The sequence below is a fragment of the Rhinolophus ferrumequinum genome, chromosome 12 (genome assembly GCF_004115265.2).
Source record: "Rhinolophus ferrumequinum isolate MPI-CBG mRhiFer1 chromosome 12, mRhiFer1_v1.p, whole genome shotgun sequence".
Lineage (NCBI taxonomy): Eukaryota > Metazoa > Chordata > Mammalia > Chiroptera > Rhinolophidae > Rhinolophus > Rhinolophus ferrumequinum.
Window position 1 is genome coordinate 36,245,015 of NC_046295.1, and position 17,914 is coordinate 36,262,928.

Consider the following 17,914-nt stretch of genomic DNA (forward strand, 5'->3'; position numbering starts at 1 on the left):
ACACCCACGGAGCCATAGATAGGGGAGTCATAGCTCTATAGTCTCGCTGGCGGCTGGGTTGGAGACAAAGGAAGCAGGAGCCACACGATCCGCAATCTGCTGTCCGCTTCTCTGCCAACCAACCCCACTTGCTAACTGCAATCTGCGCTTGCTAGCTTAGCCTCGGCGGTTACATCAGTGGCCAATGGCTAACTGGTTACAGCTGACGGCCAACTAGTCACAGCTGATGGCCATCTACTACCCGAGGCAGCACCTTTCCACCTGAGGCCGAGAGCCTGGAAACTGCTCGCTGGGACTCTGTCCCCACAGCCAGCAACTATGAAAGATATTTGGGACAGATTGCCGGCCCCTGGAGCGGGTCTCCCTGTGTTTCATGTCCCTGCCCCTTCTCATATTTCTCCCCCTAGTAACTTGGAAGCAGATGCTTTGGCCCAGATGAAAACCTTGGTGCCAACACAAGATTTAGTCCACTGGGTCCATCAAAAAAAGTGGACATTGAGGGGCAAAACTAGGATGGACGATTGCAAGGGAGCAGGTTTGCCTAAAAAGTACAGTGACATCTTAGCAGCTGTAGCAATTGCCAGCAAGAAAGCGTCCTCATCCACCTGTGCATATGCATGGAGCTAACAACCCAGTAAAAGACTGACAAATAGATTATACTGGCCCCTTGCCTAGTAGCAGAGTCTCAGAAGATGCTCTCACCTGGGTAGAAACAGCTACGGTCTGTTACAGGCTTTTCCTTGTAGACAGGCAATTCAAAAGACAACTATAAAAGGGTTATTCAAATTAAGCACGGTGAATGGATACCCATGTCGCATAGATAGAGATCCAGGATCTCATTTCAGAAGACATGGGCATTAGATAATAATATTGAATGGAAGTTCCATTCACCATATAACCCTCAAGCCGCAGGGCTAATAGACACGAAAAATGGTTTTGCCGAAACAAGACGTGACTGTTGTGAGGAGAAGGCGCCTTGGCTGGGTGGAGAAAGGTACTTGAGCCGGCCTTCATGCATCTGAGTGCTAACGCCACAGGACCTGTTATGCTGATGACAGATGAGAGGCAGATGGGGAAGCCCTCATGCTTTACAGGTATGGAAGGAGGCGCCTCTGCAATCCTGCCCAAGGTCCTGGCAGGGAAACGAATCCTGCGATTTGGGACCCCATTGTCACTGATGCCTGGACAAGGCACCGTTGATTGGGGGTTACGACGGAAGGTGCCAGCTGGCCGGATTGGATATTTTTTGCCACAGAGTGAGGACTCCTCAGTCCTTCTCAGTTTGGTCTCCTGTTCTGGAAGCTGGACCTCTAAAGGCACTGTGTACTTTACAGGTAGCCAAAGAAATTCACAGAGGCCCCCCCCCCCGCCCCAGTATGAATCCTACTCTGGCACCCCACCCATAATGAACCTGCAAGTGGCCCAGGTGCCCAGTCCCTCAGCTCAACGCGTCTGGCATTGTGTTAGATAAAGTGCCTCCTTTCCAGAAGCCTGCCTCAGCAGCTGTTCTGATCACAAAAGACCAGGCTGCCAGGGCGATTTTCAAAGGAGAAGACCTCCCATACAGGTTCCAGCTAAACACCTTTTTGTTTGCCCCCAGCTTCTTGATTTTTATGCTGTTGCCTTTAGGGCACACACTCAACCCCCACCTGTTCCTGCAACGGGCTCCTGCCTGGGCTCACATGTGCACTTGTTCTTCCTGCTGGGTGTGTTGGCATGGTTCTTGGGGCTCCTGGTGGAAACGACCTCTCCTTGTTCTTTTGGTCGTCATTGTTATTGCTCTTTTTTGGCCCCTTGCAGGTGCTTACATTAGTGTTGCGACTATTGTCTACAGTGTGGACAACTGGTGTCACGAAAAGTGGCATCTAGGTCCCTCCATCCCCTCACAGGCCCCAGGGACCATCGTGAAATAGGGGCTCATGTGAGATTGTGAGTCGGTCATGAGGGGTGGTTAGACACAGGATTCCCAATGCTTCACGTGACCGTCACCATCTTACGAAGCAAGCTGACCGCGGGTTCACGCCCGGAGGCATGGAAAGCAACGTTCTGCATCGGGAAGTAGCATGGTGTTTGCTGCCTTGGGTTATACAGTTCTTCACAAGCATGAGCCATGTGACTGCATCCATCAGGCCTCTGTCCCCTTTCTGTGCCGAAATCTACCTTCTCGCTGGCGCCCAAGACTCTGCGTTTGTCAGTCCCCTTGATAAACTCGGGATGTAATTCTGGAGTTGTCAGCCTGTTTCTCAGGTCTCCTGGCCCCAGGACATTTTCACAGCAGCAGCCCCAAGCACTGTGACTGGGCTTCACTGGGAAGATGGGCAGTGATGTTTGCAGAGAAAAAGCACGAAGGGCATTTTGCTTTAGGAACAGGGCTGGATGCTCTGTGTTGGGGGGCCCAGTGTCCCCAGCATGCCCCTGGCAGCAGAGGTCGTGCCCAGCAAGCTTCAAAACGTGGAATTACAAATAACATCAGACATGTTCCAGAAATCCTCAGGACTCTTTAGGTAAGCCTCCCCCAGGGCATAGCTTCCCTTCCACTATCCACTAACGGAGGCCACGTCCCCGCACGGGAGAGTTTTTTGGAGGGGACGGGAAGTAACTAACTCCTGTTTCCCTTCCTCATTGAGAAATCCAGAGAGTTCCTTTTCCCCATCCAGTGTGCTTGCTCGAAGGTGGCCGGCACGACTGGAGTATGGGCTGTAACAGGTGACACGGACTATTGTGTTTAAACCTGAATCGGTTGCACAGAATATGCCCATTTAAAAAATGCCTGGGCTCTGGGCATCACGCATGCGCTACGGGATGGGCAGGTGGTGGTCTGCTGGGGAAAAAGGCAAAGCGTGTGTCTTTTGGGTCCCATCCTGTCCCATGCCTGCAATGGTTAAGATACTCAGCCAGGGCCAAGAAGTGAAGTTCTTGTTTATTGTTGCGGCAACTCTTACAGACATTAGCGTTCAGTTAAATAAACATTAAATACATCACAATCCCCAAAACACTACGGAGGGGAGGGCGGTGAGCAGACTAGACTGCCAGAGGAAGTACATTCAGTGGGTGGGCAGCGTCCACATTCCAGGCTCACGTGTGTATATACTTTATATATATATTTATTTATATTTATAGAGAGAGATCATTGAGTTTTGTGTGTACAAAGAACGATATTGTTACAAATACAATACGTCTCCCAACGCTTTACAATAAGCTCTATTTCACTCTCTTTACAGACCAATAGTACAAGTTCTTACTGTCGGGGCTGCTGAATATGTACTACAAACTTCCTTCCCACCGTCTTCCCGCGCTGCCCTGACGGAGGGGGATGGAGACTCGGGTCGTGTGTGAGTTCAAGTCGGCCAAACCAGGAAAGGAGCAGACAAACACAAACTCAAACCAACAAGTGGCCTCGTAAGTGGGCGAGTAAACAGAGCGAAGGGGAGGGGCCCTCGGTTGTAAACATTGGTAACAGCCACACCCCTAGGTTGAGGGACCCACGAAGGGCTCATGGATGGGTTTCACCAGCCTGCGGATAGGGGCCTGGGGGTGACAGGAGCAATGGGGGAGGTAGTAGGTTACTCTGGGACCCTCTGAGGCCAGTGAGGATGGGTGATGTTCAAAAAGCAGGGCCGTCTGTTGGGCCTTGGAGTCCAGCCCCAGGATGGGCCCCAAGCCCCACAGAGCCTGCTCTGGTGAGGGGACGGGGCTCCAGGCATCCGTCTCTGGGGGTTTCTTCCTCTCGGGAACCTGAGGCTGGCGGTGGCTCCCTGAAATGTTCGAATCTGAGAAGGCAGAGGTGGGCTGGGTCCTGGTGCCTCCTCGCTGGACCAGGAGCGGGCAGATGAATCTGGGAACCTGTGCCAAAAACTGAATAACCAGCATCTCCTAGCTGAGTGGCCAGAGTGGCTTTCTGCCAGGGCCGTGTTTGGGATGCTCTGTAGACAGCCTTCCCCACTACAGGGGTATTCAGATATTTACATACATAACGATACATAGTGGGATATCAAGGGATGTTGACTACCACTTCCCATGGGACTTGCAGAAACGGAGTTACTGACGTTTAAGATTCGACCTCCTTGGTGAACCAAAGGGAGATGAACTTCCTCCATCCAATGGGAGCAGAGGGAAAAGAATACACTTCATCCTGGTGACCTTGTACCGAGCTCCAGCAACAGGTGCTATCTGGGTGGGAGGGGCCACCTTTACCAACGCGAGGGTCTGTGGTGGATACATAGTCTTTCTCTTCCGCTAAAATATGTGAGTCTTCTCAGACAGCTTATCAAACTGGCTTTTTCAGCACCTGTCAAACTAAGATTTTTGCGCAGGAACACTGGAAAATGTATTCTCTCCTCTCCCCACTGGGGGAAGACCCTGCATTGTAATGACTTGGGAGGCTGCACAGAGAATGCTGGCGGCGTCCCCGTCCCTGGCCAGTCATGGGCGGGCCTCTGAGCAGGAGCTTTGGGCCAGCAGCCTGAGAGCTTACCTGGGGACACACAGGCACAAGCCTTCTGATCATTCCCCGAGGCTCCCGATGCCTGAAATACCCCCAATCCCACTGCATTCCTGTTTTCCTCTCTCTTTTTGACAGAGGAATGATGAACGTACGACTATCTATGTTATCAGACACTACAATTTGATAAATGGAGAACCTGGAGCCATGGTTTCTGACTGCCCACCTGGCTCCCCTGGAGAAGAGGCGGCCCTTTCCCAGAAACCATGTCGGGGGACAGTGTGGCCCTTCTTCCACAGGGCTTGTTGTACCACACACTGAGAGATCAGCCGCTGACACCTTTGAAAGCTTCAGTGTTCCTGACTCTAAACAGAAAACTCAGAACGCACAGAGATCCCAGGGGAACTGACTGCACACAGCTCTCTGATGTAAGTCTCCTGTTCCACTTTATATTCACTTTTCTCGCCCCGCCCCCCCTTGCCAAATCCATCCATGCAACCGATAATTACACACTACCCAACATGTGTTCACTGCATTCCTATTTCCACACACACAACATAAATATCCCAGATGCAGAGAACAGGGGCTATTATTAATATTATAAAATAGTTTCTCTTCCCTGTCTCTGCTGAGGTCATGAATGAAACAAAACAAAAACCAAACCAAGCTACACCACATCCACATGAAAACAAAATGCTCTTTGGACCAAGAATAAGTAAGAACTGGCTCAGGATGATGTCACTAAAATTTCTGCACTGAACTGAGACAGAACCCATAAACATGAGGCACCTGATAAAAACATGGAACATTCCACACTGGTTAAACTCTCACACTCATGAGGCAGCAAGATGATGTTTCTGGAACACATTTGGGGATTCTGAGGCGTATCTTGAGGTCATCAATGTCCCCTTAGTGTTGCGGTTTATGTACTCTTCTAGCCTTTCCAATGTCACATCCCACCTAGTGGCCCTGAGCAGAAAGGAAAGCAGGTCCTGCCTGGGAACAGGAAGTGTAACATGGCTGTACCCACATCCTCGTCTTCCAGGGGAGCAGAGCCTTCCCAGACTCCCTGTGTGGGGAAGGGGGGGGGACAGGGGCGGGAAGGTCACTAGGAGAAAACGCTGAGCCCAGGGCCAGGCCTTGCTCACAGAAGGGCCTCTCTCAGGACAGGGCTGATCAGCCCCTGCAGGTCTCACCTGCCAGGGGAAGGGGCCTTGCAGAGAGGTGGTGTGGGTTTTCCAGGGGCTCTGCGTGGCAGGAGGGGAGGGTGATCTATATGCAGGTTAGTCTAAGTGTCCATAAGCAAGTGTGATCCAGAGGGAGGCAGAATGCACCTGCCCATGTTTTACCTCGCGGTTTGTAACCTCAGGACAAGCTGGGGAAGCTACAGATGGCCCAGGGATGGCCCACAATGGGATGGCATCTTTGTCCAAAGCAGTTCCGCTTGCCTCCGTGTGGGACGAGGCTCCTATTAGAAAACACAATTATGCCGAAACTAAAACTAGCTAGGGGAGAAGCCTAAGGTTGGCTCAGGAATTCTGGGCGGAAATAATGTACGGTGCCCCAAGTACAGGGTGGGGAGGGCACATCCATAAAGACACGGGCTGGTCCCCCACTACTACCATATTCCCACACATTGACTCGAGGAGAGCAGAGATCAGTGATTGAATTGTAGGCACTGCTGAAACAGCTTCTTTGCTGCCCCTGGGAGCTCCTTCTAAGAGGTCTGTACCTCTTGGGAAGGGAAGGTTCCCCCGTGGGCAGTGACAGCCCTCCTCGGGCCGTCCTGCGGACCCCTCAGGACAGTCAAGTCCTGGGCAGACACCAGGTGGATACTGGCCGCTCTCTATCCTCAAGGGAGTACATACAAAATTTCCCAGGTATTAAAAATAAAAATGCAAACTGAAGACAGACAGAGACTAAAGAGGTCTTTGCGGATTCTCTCCTTCCTGTGTGAGACAGAATGCTGGGCACGAGAGGGAGAGGTCTCAGTGGGCGCACAGATGCAGCACGAGAAACACAACCACGGGTGAGGTGAGTCCTCCATGCATGCCGCCAGGCGGTGGGGGTGGCCTCAGATGTAAACGGGCTGCTCCTGGGCCGTCAGCAGTCGGTACATGGCAGCCGGCATCGTCTTCATGTGAATCTGAGGGCAGAAGCACACGTTATCCGGGGCTAAGGCTCGGGCCCAGGGCTGGGGGACAGGCAGCGTTTCTCACCATGGGGGGATTTGCAGATACCCACCCCGACCCCACTACTAACAGTGGCCTGACCCACGGGGCCTCCAGGAAGAGTGGAATCCACAGGCTTTCTAAAACGTTAGGGGCAACAGAGTAACACGCAAACCAGGTAAGGTTTATTTTCCCCGTCACATGCTCTTGCTCTCACAGGACTTTTTTTTTTTTTAGAGACAACTCTTTAAACGGAAGTAGAACTGCTGTGGGGTTCCGACTGCTCCTGCCTCTCTCCCCTCTGGCAGGTGGGGCGGCTCGGGAAATCAGCCCTGGAATAGCCCTTAGGACCTAAGTTGAGTCCATACCAGGCGTGCCAGGCAGACCCCTCTGGAGGCCTCTTCTGTTGATTAGACTAGAATCTACAACTTAAGTTTTCCAGGCACATTTGGTGAGATGACATGGGAAAAAATGGAGAGAACTGGGCAGCCATGGAGAGAAGCTGAGAGCCAAAAAGAGAAGGTGAGATTGTTTTTTCTTCTTGTCTTAGCTTCCACACAGAAGTGGGATCAAACAGTATTTTTCTTTTCCCTTCTGACTTACTTTACTCAGCATTATACCCTTAGCATTATATCCTCCAAAACAAACTCACAGATACAGAGAACACATGAGTGGTTACCAGAAGGGAAGGGGGCTGGGCACGAGGGTGGAGGGGGTCAACTCTATGGTGATGGATGGTGACTAGACTTTTGAGGGTGATCACCACGTAGTGTATACAGAGGTTGAATGATAATACTGTATACCTGAATCTTATACACTTAAAAAAGACTTGAAGCAAAAGTAATCAAATCGTCCTAAGATTAAAGGGGACTTGATCTTATCTTACGGAGTTGCTCTCAGACCACCTCTCAGGAATGGATTTAAACTCTGGTCTGAGACAGACTGTTCTGGTTGTGGAGGAGTGTTTGGGATTGGGGAAGGACACTTCTTGGAAGGCCTACTCAGGACCTGGGTGAGCCCGAGGCGAGGGGCCCCAGAAGACCTCAGACCTGCGCCCCACTCCTACCTCCCCCACAGCGTTGGAGAGGATGTGGACAATCTTCTCGTGGGGGGTGGCCACCACGCTCTGTCCGTTGATTTCAATGATCCTATGTCCCACGCGGACGCCTCCTCTCTCGGCTATTCCCCCTCGCATGAGGCTGCAGATCTATCAGAGTCAAAGGCCAAGTTACCGTGTTGGGCAGGGAACTGGGTGGGGACAGAAGGCTGCCTTTTCTGGAGACCCCTGCCCCGCCCTCTCTGAGAAGCTGCCATGATGAGGCTCTGAGCATTGGAATCTTTGTTTCTTTGCACAAGAAATAGGGTTCTGTATGCCCACATCGTCACCTTGTTCATGCACTTTGCACAGAGAACATTAGCATGTCACTGGATTTCACAGACACTGACTTTGGACTACTTTTCATTCCAGCTGGGTCCTGTAAAAAGTACTGTTTGGGCCTGTCACCAAGGTGCCAAGGCTTTTCAAACTGGCAGTTTGTATACCTCAGGTGAATATCACTTCCCACAATCCGGTGATCCGGACTCAAATGTCAAACTGTATAATGCTAGCAGCTACTTTTTAGGGTCACAGTCACAGGAGCCAAGGGGCTGAAACCCCACTTGGTGTTCCTAAGTGTGCCTGCTGGAGGAGAGCTGCTCCTTTCCGCTTTCCCAACTCACAGAAATGACACTGTACATGTACCTGGTTTTCATCCCAGTGGGTGGGCAGGGGCTGCAGGTCGCTGGAAATGAGCCTGCATTCCTCCTGTGGATCGCTCTGGGCTCCACCCTGCAGGCTGTAGCCACCCCACCTCACACACAAAGCAATCAAAATTTCCCAAGAAGAATATGGTTTGAATTTACCAAGTTGACTTTTCACTCCCGACTAGGCACCTTTATTTAAGATCCTATGCAGAGAAGGCTGCAACATCTTGTCACAACACACTTCCTGTGTCTATGAGCCTGTGAAAACCTTCAGCCTGTCACGTACTTTGGGTCAATAGATTCCTTAGGGGCTACCCACAGTTTGAAGGAAAAAAAAAAGAGGATGCCAATAAACCCACATCTATTACATAACAACCCTTTGTTCACACCGGAACTTTTAATATTATTCAAATATGAACAAAGCAAACAAGGAAGTACGAACAGATAAAAATATGATATCAGACCCAAACTATTAATATAAGGACTGACCCAGGCTCCTCTCCAAAAAGCACAGGAGGCTACTACATAGGGACAAAGAAAAGATGAACTGGGTGAATTTTTCAACTCCGATTAGGAACCTCAAATGGCTATTTCTAAACCTTAAACCATAACTTGGAATAGGTTTTTGATTACCTACAACTCTTGAAATTTAAGTAGGAAAAATTGAAATTTAAGTAGGAAAAAGAATAGACTTGTTCTATCTGGAAAGATGAATGCAAAGAGAGGGTGGGCATATCCAAACTCTGTAAAATCAAGAAGGTTACAGATAGAGGATAGATTTGCCACTCAAATCCAGAATGATTATGGGTCCAGAAAAGTAAGCAATGCTGAAAAGGAAGTGGTATTGAGTATGGAATATCTGTTTGGGATGAAGAAAAAGTTCTGGAAAGAGATAGTGGTGATGGTCGTGTAACACTGTGAATGTACGTGTTGCCACTGAATTGTACGCTTAAAAGTGGTTTAAATGGTCAGGATAATGTGTAGGTTTCACCATGCATGATTAAGAAAAAAGGGAAGTATTATTTTAAGGCAGACATCCGAATGATAAAAACACTCTGTATCCCTAAAGTGCAAATTGAGGTTAAAAAGGCAAAGCACAGACCAGTCATGTGTAACAGCCCTGGGGGCTGGCGTTCCAGTCTGGGTTGTGAGCTGCAATCAGGGGTTGCTTTGAAGCCCAGCCCCCAGTGCTCCACGCCCAGGCTTGGGGACCAGCAGCAGCTCTGCAGGGTTTGTAGAGACAGGGTGGTGACAGGGTGGCAGTCCCTCAGAGCCAGAAGGGAAGGAAGCCCTTGCTGTTACCTCCCAAACGATCTCCAGCTGAGAGCTGGAAGGGCCACCCTGCACAGTCACAGAGCGACTGGGGCTCGGAGGGCCAGGGCTCTGAGAAGGGCCTTCCTCGTCTCCCATGGAAAGGCACGGAAATCTCTGCCCATGGAGGAAGCTGAGCCCGCCTTCACCCATTCCTCCCCTTCTTTCAGGGAACTGACCAGCTTAGAACAAACAAACAAACAGACACACACTGGGCCACATTTTTGTCAGACTTTTGGAAACGGTCATGGAGTGGTACTTACAATTCCATTCTGGACGCTGAAACCCAGCTGGTAGCGAAGGTCTGGTCTCCTGATCAACACGGTGGTCACCGGAGGACATCTCACGATATTCAGCTTTACCCGGGCCTGATTCTTCAAGCCCTGAAAAGTGAACAAAGTGCAGTGGACATGGTGACCACCGAGGCCAACAGACAGGGTGGGAGCAGACGGCACCAAAGGCAAAAGAAGTCCCAAGGACACTTGTTATTCCATCGACTCCTGACGTTACCTGCAGGTCGCTGCTAGGTGGTATCAGCACGGGAGAAACCGCCTGCTTTACACGCAGCCCTTTCCTCCGTGCAGACACCAGTGTCTGTGGGCAATGCCGTCATTTGGGGAAATGGGCTGTGATCAAGGGATTAAAGTGGTCATCTGTGCAACTAAGAGGAAAACTGCCGCGTGTACTTTCGGGCTTGGAAGATGGACGGTGCACAATCTCTGTCTCCTAGTCAGGAGAGAGACAAGTGGCAAACAGACTTTTTCTCCGAAAGGCAAACTCTAGCGATTCCTCCTCTTCTAACAAAGAACATCTAATTCACAGCCACTGGCCCAATTCATCGAGGCTTGTCTGTCTCTGACGCTCCTGCTTCCCCATGTTCTCTGCCTGTTAGAGTTTACCAACATTCCCACAAGCACCTGGGGAAAAGCAGGGAGCAGACAGGAATCCACTCAGTGAAGGCCCCCTGGGGGCATGAACAAGGTGCTGGTGGAGACGGAAGAAGAAAATAAGACTTGGACATTGTCTGCAGTTTCGTGATCCTTGGTAAGACGCCCCTCCCTCTAAACCAGAATGGAGGGCAGAGGGAAAGGTGGTCTTTGAAGATCAAAAGGGGACTTGGTCTGGTTTCCGAGCCTGTTTAGAGAGCTTCCCCCACTCCAGTCTAGTCTATGCTGAGCACAGGCCTGCCTTCCTGTTTCCTGAATTTGCATGGCAGTGACCAGAGCCCTAGAAAATCATCACAAAGCTAAGTTTTCCCTCTCTCAGGCAGGGGAAAGCTTTTGCCCCTGCAGGTCCTACCACCCTAAGAGGAGAGTGCCAGACAAACGTAATTCAGCCCTGGGATAAACGCCCACCTCCCAGGTCTCCTGGAGACTGCCTGCTCAACTAACTGTTGCCTGACGGATTGTCCAGACCAAATGGCCTATAGCAGGTGCTTTCCGACCCTTTTCAAGTCATGGCACATGGAGAAAAAGAGAGTCTTTTTGCACCCTGTGGTAGGTAAGCAGACCACAGAGCTTGTGGCTGGCGGCCCTGCTTTGAGAGTTGAGGTGGGAGATCCGAGTGCTCCTGTGGGAAATACATGTCCCACTGGACTCCCATGTAGCAAGGCCAGCTGACCGGGAAATGCTACAGGTCAGCCGGGGGCCCTCTCCTCCGAAGGGGAGAAGCGGTTCCTAAACGCTGGTGCTGTGGGGTAGGTGGGCAACCCCTCCTGAGGGAGAGCTCTGAACACCAGAGGCGGGACAGGTGTTCAGGAAAAGAGGGCCTCTGTTCCCCCCAAGTCCACTGTATCCCCTGGAGACAGCACTCGATCAATTCACAAACGGGTCCAGCGTGTGCCCTCGATGGGCAGAGTGGAAAGAGAAGCCTGGGAGAACAATGACAAATCCATTTCAGTCTGAAAGGGGACTGCCTCTTATTCTATCAATAGAAACCTGCAAATTTCACAGCCACCACTGCCAGCCTTCACTCCTTGACCAGTCTGCAAAACCTCTCTGTGGGGGGTCAGAACTGATGTGATGACTCCCCTGCTTAGGCCTCTGCGTTCCTCACAAGCACCTCGCTGAGCACAGAGGTGAAACTGGCATTAGATGACTTTAGCACCGACAGAAATTTGTGGCAAGAGTGCGACTTGCCTCTCTGAGTGGCAGAAGTGACCCACACACCTTTTGTGTCTAAGTGATTAAGATATGCTTTAGATTGAGGGATGGATAGGGCTTTTTTTTTTTTTTTTTAACCTCTGGTCGTCTGGCTTTATTATGCGTGGCCAACAAGTATACCAGTGATTCTGAAAAAAAGGACCCCACACCGGCAGCAGCAGCAAGACCCGGCCACTTTTCTTAGAAATGCAGTCTGGGGTCCACCCACACCTACTGAATCAGAAACTACAGGGCGGGACCCAACATTCTGTGTGTTAACTAGTCTTCCCAGAGATACACACTCAATGTTGAAAACTGGTGGAGACGACTATTGCAGAACAACGAACTCACCTGTACCCAGGTGACTTAACTTCTACAAGGGATGATGAGAGACAATGATGTCCATTTACGACTCACTCCTACGGCCACTGTGCTCTCTGAGAGCAGGGGCGAGCAATGTTGGGGTGGGGGCGACAGCTGGTGGGAGAGATGCTTGGCCTGATGGCCACTCGACCATCGGCACATCTGTACCATGTGTGAGCACCCCTAAGACCACTGTCCCTCAAAACCCATCCTGACACTGAAACCAGCCGAACCATCTGTCACTGAACACTGGCTTCTTGCTGGGTATTAACCTGGAGAGTCGCAGGAGCTGTCTCCTTCAATCTCCTTGACAAACTGGCAGCTAGAATTATGCCCATTTTATGGAAGAGGAAACTGAGGCTCACAGATACTAAACAACTCGCCCAAGTTTACCCACAGCAACTGTCAAACCCAGGTTTGTCTGTGTTCAAAACCACAGCATTTTCTCCTACACCATGATTCCCCATTAGAGACAGCGGGAGAGACTGTGTCATTCATCCATGAGTAAGGCTTGCTCAACGAGAAGCCAGAAAGAGCAAGGGAAGAGCAGATCGTGTCCCCACGTCCTTTATTCCAGCCTGGCACGGGGGCCGTGCTTTCCGCTGGCTTTCCTGCCTGGCGAGAGTTTTTCAGGGCTCTTGCCACTTGCTTCCCCACTGCTTTTGATCGATTTCAGTTTGTCCTCTCCACGTGTGCATTTTCAGGAGCTCCATTTAATTTCCCACCTCCAGCGGTTCGGCTTGTGTCCTCGGTGTTCTGAATCACTCTGTTTTCTGTGAGCCTCCCAATGGCTGTAACGTGGCTTATGGTGACTTGGGGTACGCACACAGGCAGCCGTTACCAGCATCTCCCTGTGGTTTCTGGACCGTCTCTGGGAAACTTCTCTGGTTCAAGAAATGATGATTTCAAAGAGAAGCAATGAACGGATGAGCCGACAGTGAGTCTCCCTGGTCTTCGGCCAGATAGCAGGTCTGTCGTCCATGCTGACGGGGACACTCTGGCTTTCTGCTGCTAACAGCAGGGCTTGGTGACAGGACTCGGCTGTGTTAGGAGAGCTGGGCTCAAGTCGTGTTCCTGCCACCACAGTTCCATGGGGTCTCAGACACCCTGCTACCCTCTTCTTCCACCTCGATCTTTTCATCGGCTGAATAAATGGTGACATTGTCTAAGCTCTTCCACTTCTCATTTCTATGATTGCACTCCTTTTCATGCTTTTTTCTCTCTTTCCTAAATGTGTTTGCCGACAACACCGCATCTCAACCATTATGCTTAGAAACACCTATTTTTAAAATTAAAAATAGGCTTCTTTTGCAGAATACGGGGGGTGGGGGTGGAATTTCTTCAGACACCATTCATGCATATATTTCTTTTTCCTTTTCGTGCTTCCTATTTTTCCCTCACTTAATCAATAAATATTTAGTGAGCATTTGCTATGTGCCAGGAAATGTGTTAGGCACTGGGAGTGGGTGGGGCAAGGCCTCCAGGAGCTCAGGGGAGGGCTGCCGGGCACACGACCGGGCAGCCAGAGGCCTCGAGTCCCTTCCCCTCTCTCTCCACAATCATACGAGGCCAGGAACATGTGGGAAATAAGAGCAAAGAATGCAGAAAACCGGGCAACCAGTTAGAATCACAACCCTTCCGACAAAGCCGCCTGTGTTAAAGGCTTACACCTATTAACCACGGATTACGGCGGTATGTTTGTGAGGTACAGGGCAAGCTTAGAAAGCATACTGAACAGCAAGAAAATGACTATTTTCTCAACATTACCTAAAAGTTCACGTTGCTCTGGTGGACCCCTTCCTTTCGTGTGAATTAAGAAGCCAGATTTGTCCCTCAGCGACAGAATTTCTAGATTGAGGAAATGTGCTGCAACAGTGAGGTGTGGAGAGAGGCAATTGGAAACAGCCAGACCTTGCATCCGCTCTGCTGCTCCTCGTCAGTGCGTCACGTTGGGTCTCATTAGCTGGATTTCCCAGCGACCATTTTATTGGAGGTGCCCATTAACTAAATGGTCATTCTGTCCCCATGACAACGGTGGAATGGTGCTGCAAATGAAGAAATCTGATGGGAGGGGAAGGGTAGGGAAGTAGGGAGGGGAGAGAAGCCAGAATGGTCTCTATGGCAACGGGGAAGCAGAACCAGGATAAGCCCGGGGAACAGGAAGGGGAAGCAGTGCTCTAGTTTCAGAAAGAAAAAAAAAAAATCAGGAGGGCAGGACCATGGAGGAATTGAACAGGCAGACTGTTAGCATGCTTTGCCTGCCAATTATTGTGGTTTAGGAGTTATGACAGAAAAGATAAGAGCTAGGGAAGAAAGCAGTTAACACAATTCAATACCTGTAACTCTATTCTAGCGGTGTATTCTATTTCCTACAACTAGGGGGAAAAAGGTCAACATGCTTTAAAATGGCAAGACTCAGAATACGTGGCTTTAGACCCTGGGTCCTCAAAGCACAGCCTGACTGGTGATGTCATCACCCAGGAGCTTGTTGAAAATGCAGAATCTTACCCTAGACCTGCTGAACCAGAACCTGCATTTTAACAAGACCCCTGGCTGATTCAAATCTGTTTGCAGAGCACTAATTTATCTGGATGAGCGTTGCTTGTTAAATTCATCGCAAGGAGCACTGACACAACACTGAAACAAACCATGCTGAAATGAAACCATGAAGAAGCGCAGAACATTTCCTGCAAGTGCCCCAAGGTGGTGAGGGAGCGACAGTGTGAGCACCTGCTCAGGTGTAGGCAGACAGGGTGTGCTGTATACAGAATTAAAACAAAAACATTAGTTGGTGCAAAAGTCATTGAGGTTTCTGCAATTATTTTTAACTTTTTAAACCGCAATGACTTTTGCACCCACCTAGTAATAAAACCCACTAACGGTCCTCATTTGGTGCTGGCAATTCTAGCTGAAATCAGTGGAGCCAAAGGCACCATGGTTGGGCCAATCCCCTTTCTCCCTTCCACAAAGCGGTGCATCGGGGCACAGGGGAAGGGCAGCTGGTCCTAGCTGGGGCCTGCCCGCTGAGTACGTCTCTGCTCAGGGAAGCCACGGACACACTGGTTTTCTTCACACTCGCCATCTGCACCAGCTACATCTCTGTCACCACCTCCTGGCCTTTTAATTTTCTGCTTCCACAGAGGCTCCCTTTATAGACAGCAGAGGTCAGTGACTCATGCAAACATCCTTTTTCCGTTAGGACATTGCTCAGGCAGTGCTGACTGTGCTCTGAGCGGGCCCTGCGTCCACCTTTATGTGTGATCCATCCATGATGAGGCGCCATGTGGTATCAGGGCAAGTCAGCGCTGCCCTCCTTGGGCTCAGCGTCCCTCCTCTGCAGAGGCAGGGAAGGACGGCCTGCGGGATCTGGACTTGTTTGTCAGGGGTGGGGAGGGGGGTCCCGGGCACATCATTCATCATTCAGAGTCTCTCATGCCTCATCTGTGGGCTCTGCCATGAGGCGGGGCGCTGACGGTGAAGGGCTGGGCACGGCCTGGCAGGTGTGCCGCGGGCACCGCATGCAGCCTGGCCAGTCCTCAGGAGGTCCTGCATTCCTGCCAGGCCTCAGCCCGACTTCCACTCCGAGCATCCCTCTGCCCGCTCCTCTGCCCCACACCTTCCCAGACCCAGGCCAAGTCCCCAAGAACCCTCTCTCATTGGCCCCCCTCTCACGATTTCTCTCCCCCACATCTGAACTCTCTCTCCCTGAGGCATGCTTTCTCAGCCTCAGCGTGGCTGCCATTTGGGCTGGGTGACCCTTTGCTGTGGGGTGGGGCTGTGCTCGGGAGGCTGCTTGGTCTCTACCCCGGCCGCCCCCCACTGGATGCCGGCAGCACCTCCACCTCCCTGGCTGTGACCAGCTGAACTGTCTCCGGACATTGGGGGTGGGATTCAAGAACCACTGCCCCAGGTGACTGTCCAGATTACCGCGCTGAGAAACATTCTGCTGAGGCCGACTCGGGGCTTAGTGGGGGAGTGCTGTGATGGAGGAGTAATGCCTGGGACGGGCGTGCTGTTAGAGTAAGTTCATAGTGACTGGACTCCAGTCACACCTCCTGTCCTTTCAGGGCTACAACAGAAGTTACTTCCCCCCACTTCCAGGTACCTTAATAATGCTCTGGCAGGTGGACAGAGGCAGGCCCACCAGGCTGGTGCCATTGATGGACATGATCTGGTCCCCGATGTTCAGCTTCCCTGATTTCTCAGCAGGCCCACCATGCATCATGTTGGCTATGATCACGGTTGGCAAGATGGACCCCCAGCCAGACTCCACGATCACCACACCGAGGATCTCTCCCTTCTGCTTCTCTATGAAGACCTGGAAGCAGAGAAACGCTTACAAAGCCTGAATCAGCAACCATCCAGGGCAGCTACAGAAACCAAAGCATTTCTGCTTTTCTTGTCTTGACTAAAGACACAGTTCCCTGAAGACTGCAACCCAAGAGTCCTGTTGTCGGTATTCCATAGCATAAGGCGCGATTTAACACAGACCCCTACATTTTTTTTTGTAATTCTTGTTCCATACAAGCAGTCTAGACTTGGCAATATAACCACGAAGGGCACCATGGTTTGTTTTTTCTCCTATCGTCCCCTGGGGGTGGGGGTAGGAGAAGAGACTGTGCAGGTGGGAGCTTTGCTGGAGACTTACGGTTTCTAGAAATAGCTTTTGGAGTCTACGCACTGGTTCCCCTATTCCACAGTGCTTTGCAAGTTCTCACCAACATTTAAGAGTTAGTTAAAAAATAAATAAATATCCATTACAGAAACACTTCTCTGCAAGGAGAAAGCTTAGGAAAAAGAAAAAAAAGAAAGATGCTCAAGTTATCACAACCAAAAGGCTGGCAGTGCAAACTGGAAGACCGTGCTCTGGACATGTATAATTTTGTGTGGTCTTCCCTGGCAGGGCAGAGGAGATGGGAGTTAGTTTTGGATACCTGCCATCTGGTAAGGTTTGCAGAGACACCACAAAGGGGTAGGACACTTCCGGGAAGCATCCAACAAAGAATGTGTGCGCGTTTACTTACTCCTCTTCACAGATACACATATGCTCTAACACACACTGCAGTGGTGGCTGTGGGGGTTTGACCCTTCATTGCCTGGTGTCCCTTTCCTCTGGCTCACAGCCGAGGCTCACAGCTGGCCCCTCCCCTGGAGAATTCCCTTTAGCCTAATGAGAGACAGCCCCCCTCCTAGGTATGGGTCCCAGTAACTGTGTCCTCCCTCAAATTCGTGTTGCCCTGTGTCCTAATGCCTAGTGCCTCAGAATATGACCTTGTTTGGATACAGGGTCTTTACAGAGCTAATCAAGTTAAAACGAGGTCATTAGCGTGGGCTCCGATCCAATATGACCAACGTCCTCAAAGAAGGGGAAACTTGAACAGAGACATCCATAGAGGGAAGATGACAGGAAGATACAGAAAAAGACAGCCATCACCAAGCCAAGGAGAGAGGCCTGGAACAGGTGCTTCCCTCACAGCCCTCAGAAGGAACCCACCCTGCTGACACCTTGGTCTCGGACTTCCCGCCTCCCGCACGGGGAGACAATGAATGTCTGTCACTGAAGCTACCCGGTCTGCGATACTTTTGTTATGACACCCCGAGCACACTGATAAACCCCCATCCACCCTTGGTGTCAATAACTGATTGGCACACGGTACCAAAGCCTGCCAGCTCCTTGGGCCAATGTGGGGTAAGTCTGTCCTGTGACGTGTCCCTCAGAGCTTCTCTGTGGATCAGGAGGAGGC

At 50.9% G+C, this 17,914-nt stretch overlaps 1 protein-coding gene across 5 annotated transcripts in view; it reads right to left on the reverse strand.

The window, feature by feature from the left end:
- Window positions 1-3,025: 3,025 nt before the first annotated feature.
- The window catches only part of APBA1 (amyloid beta precursor protein binding family A member 1), a 190,195-nt gene continuing 175,306 nt past the window's right edge, over window positions 3,026-17,914 (reverse strand). For all 5 annotated transcript variants that reach the window (XM_033123026.1, XM_033123022.1, XM_033123023.1 and 2 more), the window contains 4 exons: window positions 16,276-16,488; window positions 9,930-10,049; window positions 7,679-7,819; window positions 3,026-6,587 (listed from right to left, as the gene is read on the reverse strand). In XM_033123026.1, coding sequence (XP_032978917.1) covers window positions 6,516-6,587; window positions 7,679-7,819; window positions 9,930-10,049; window positions 16,276-16,488 — 546 coding nt within the window. In that variant the 3' untranslated portion in view covers window positions 3,026-6,515. The remainder of the gene's footprint in view (window positions 6,588-7,678; window positions 7,820-9,929; window positions 10,050-16,275; window positions 16,489-17,914) is intronic.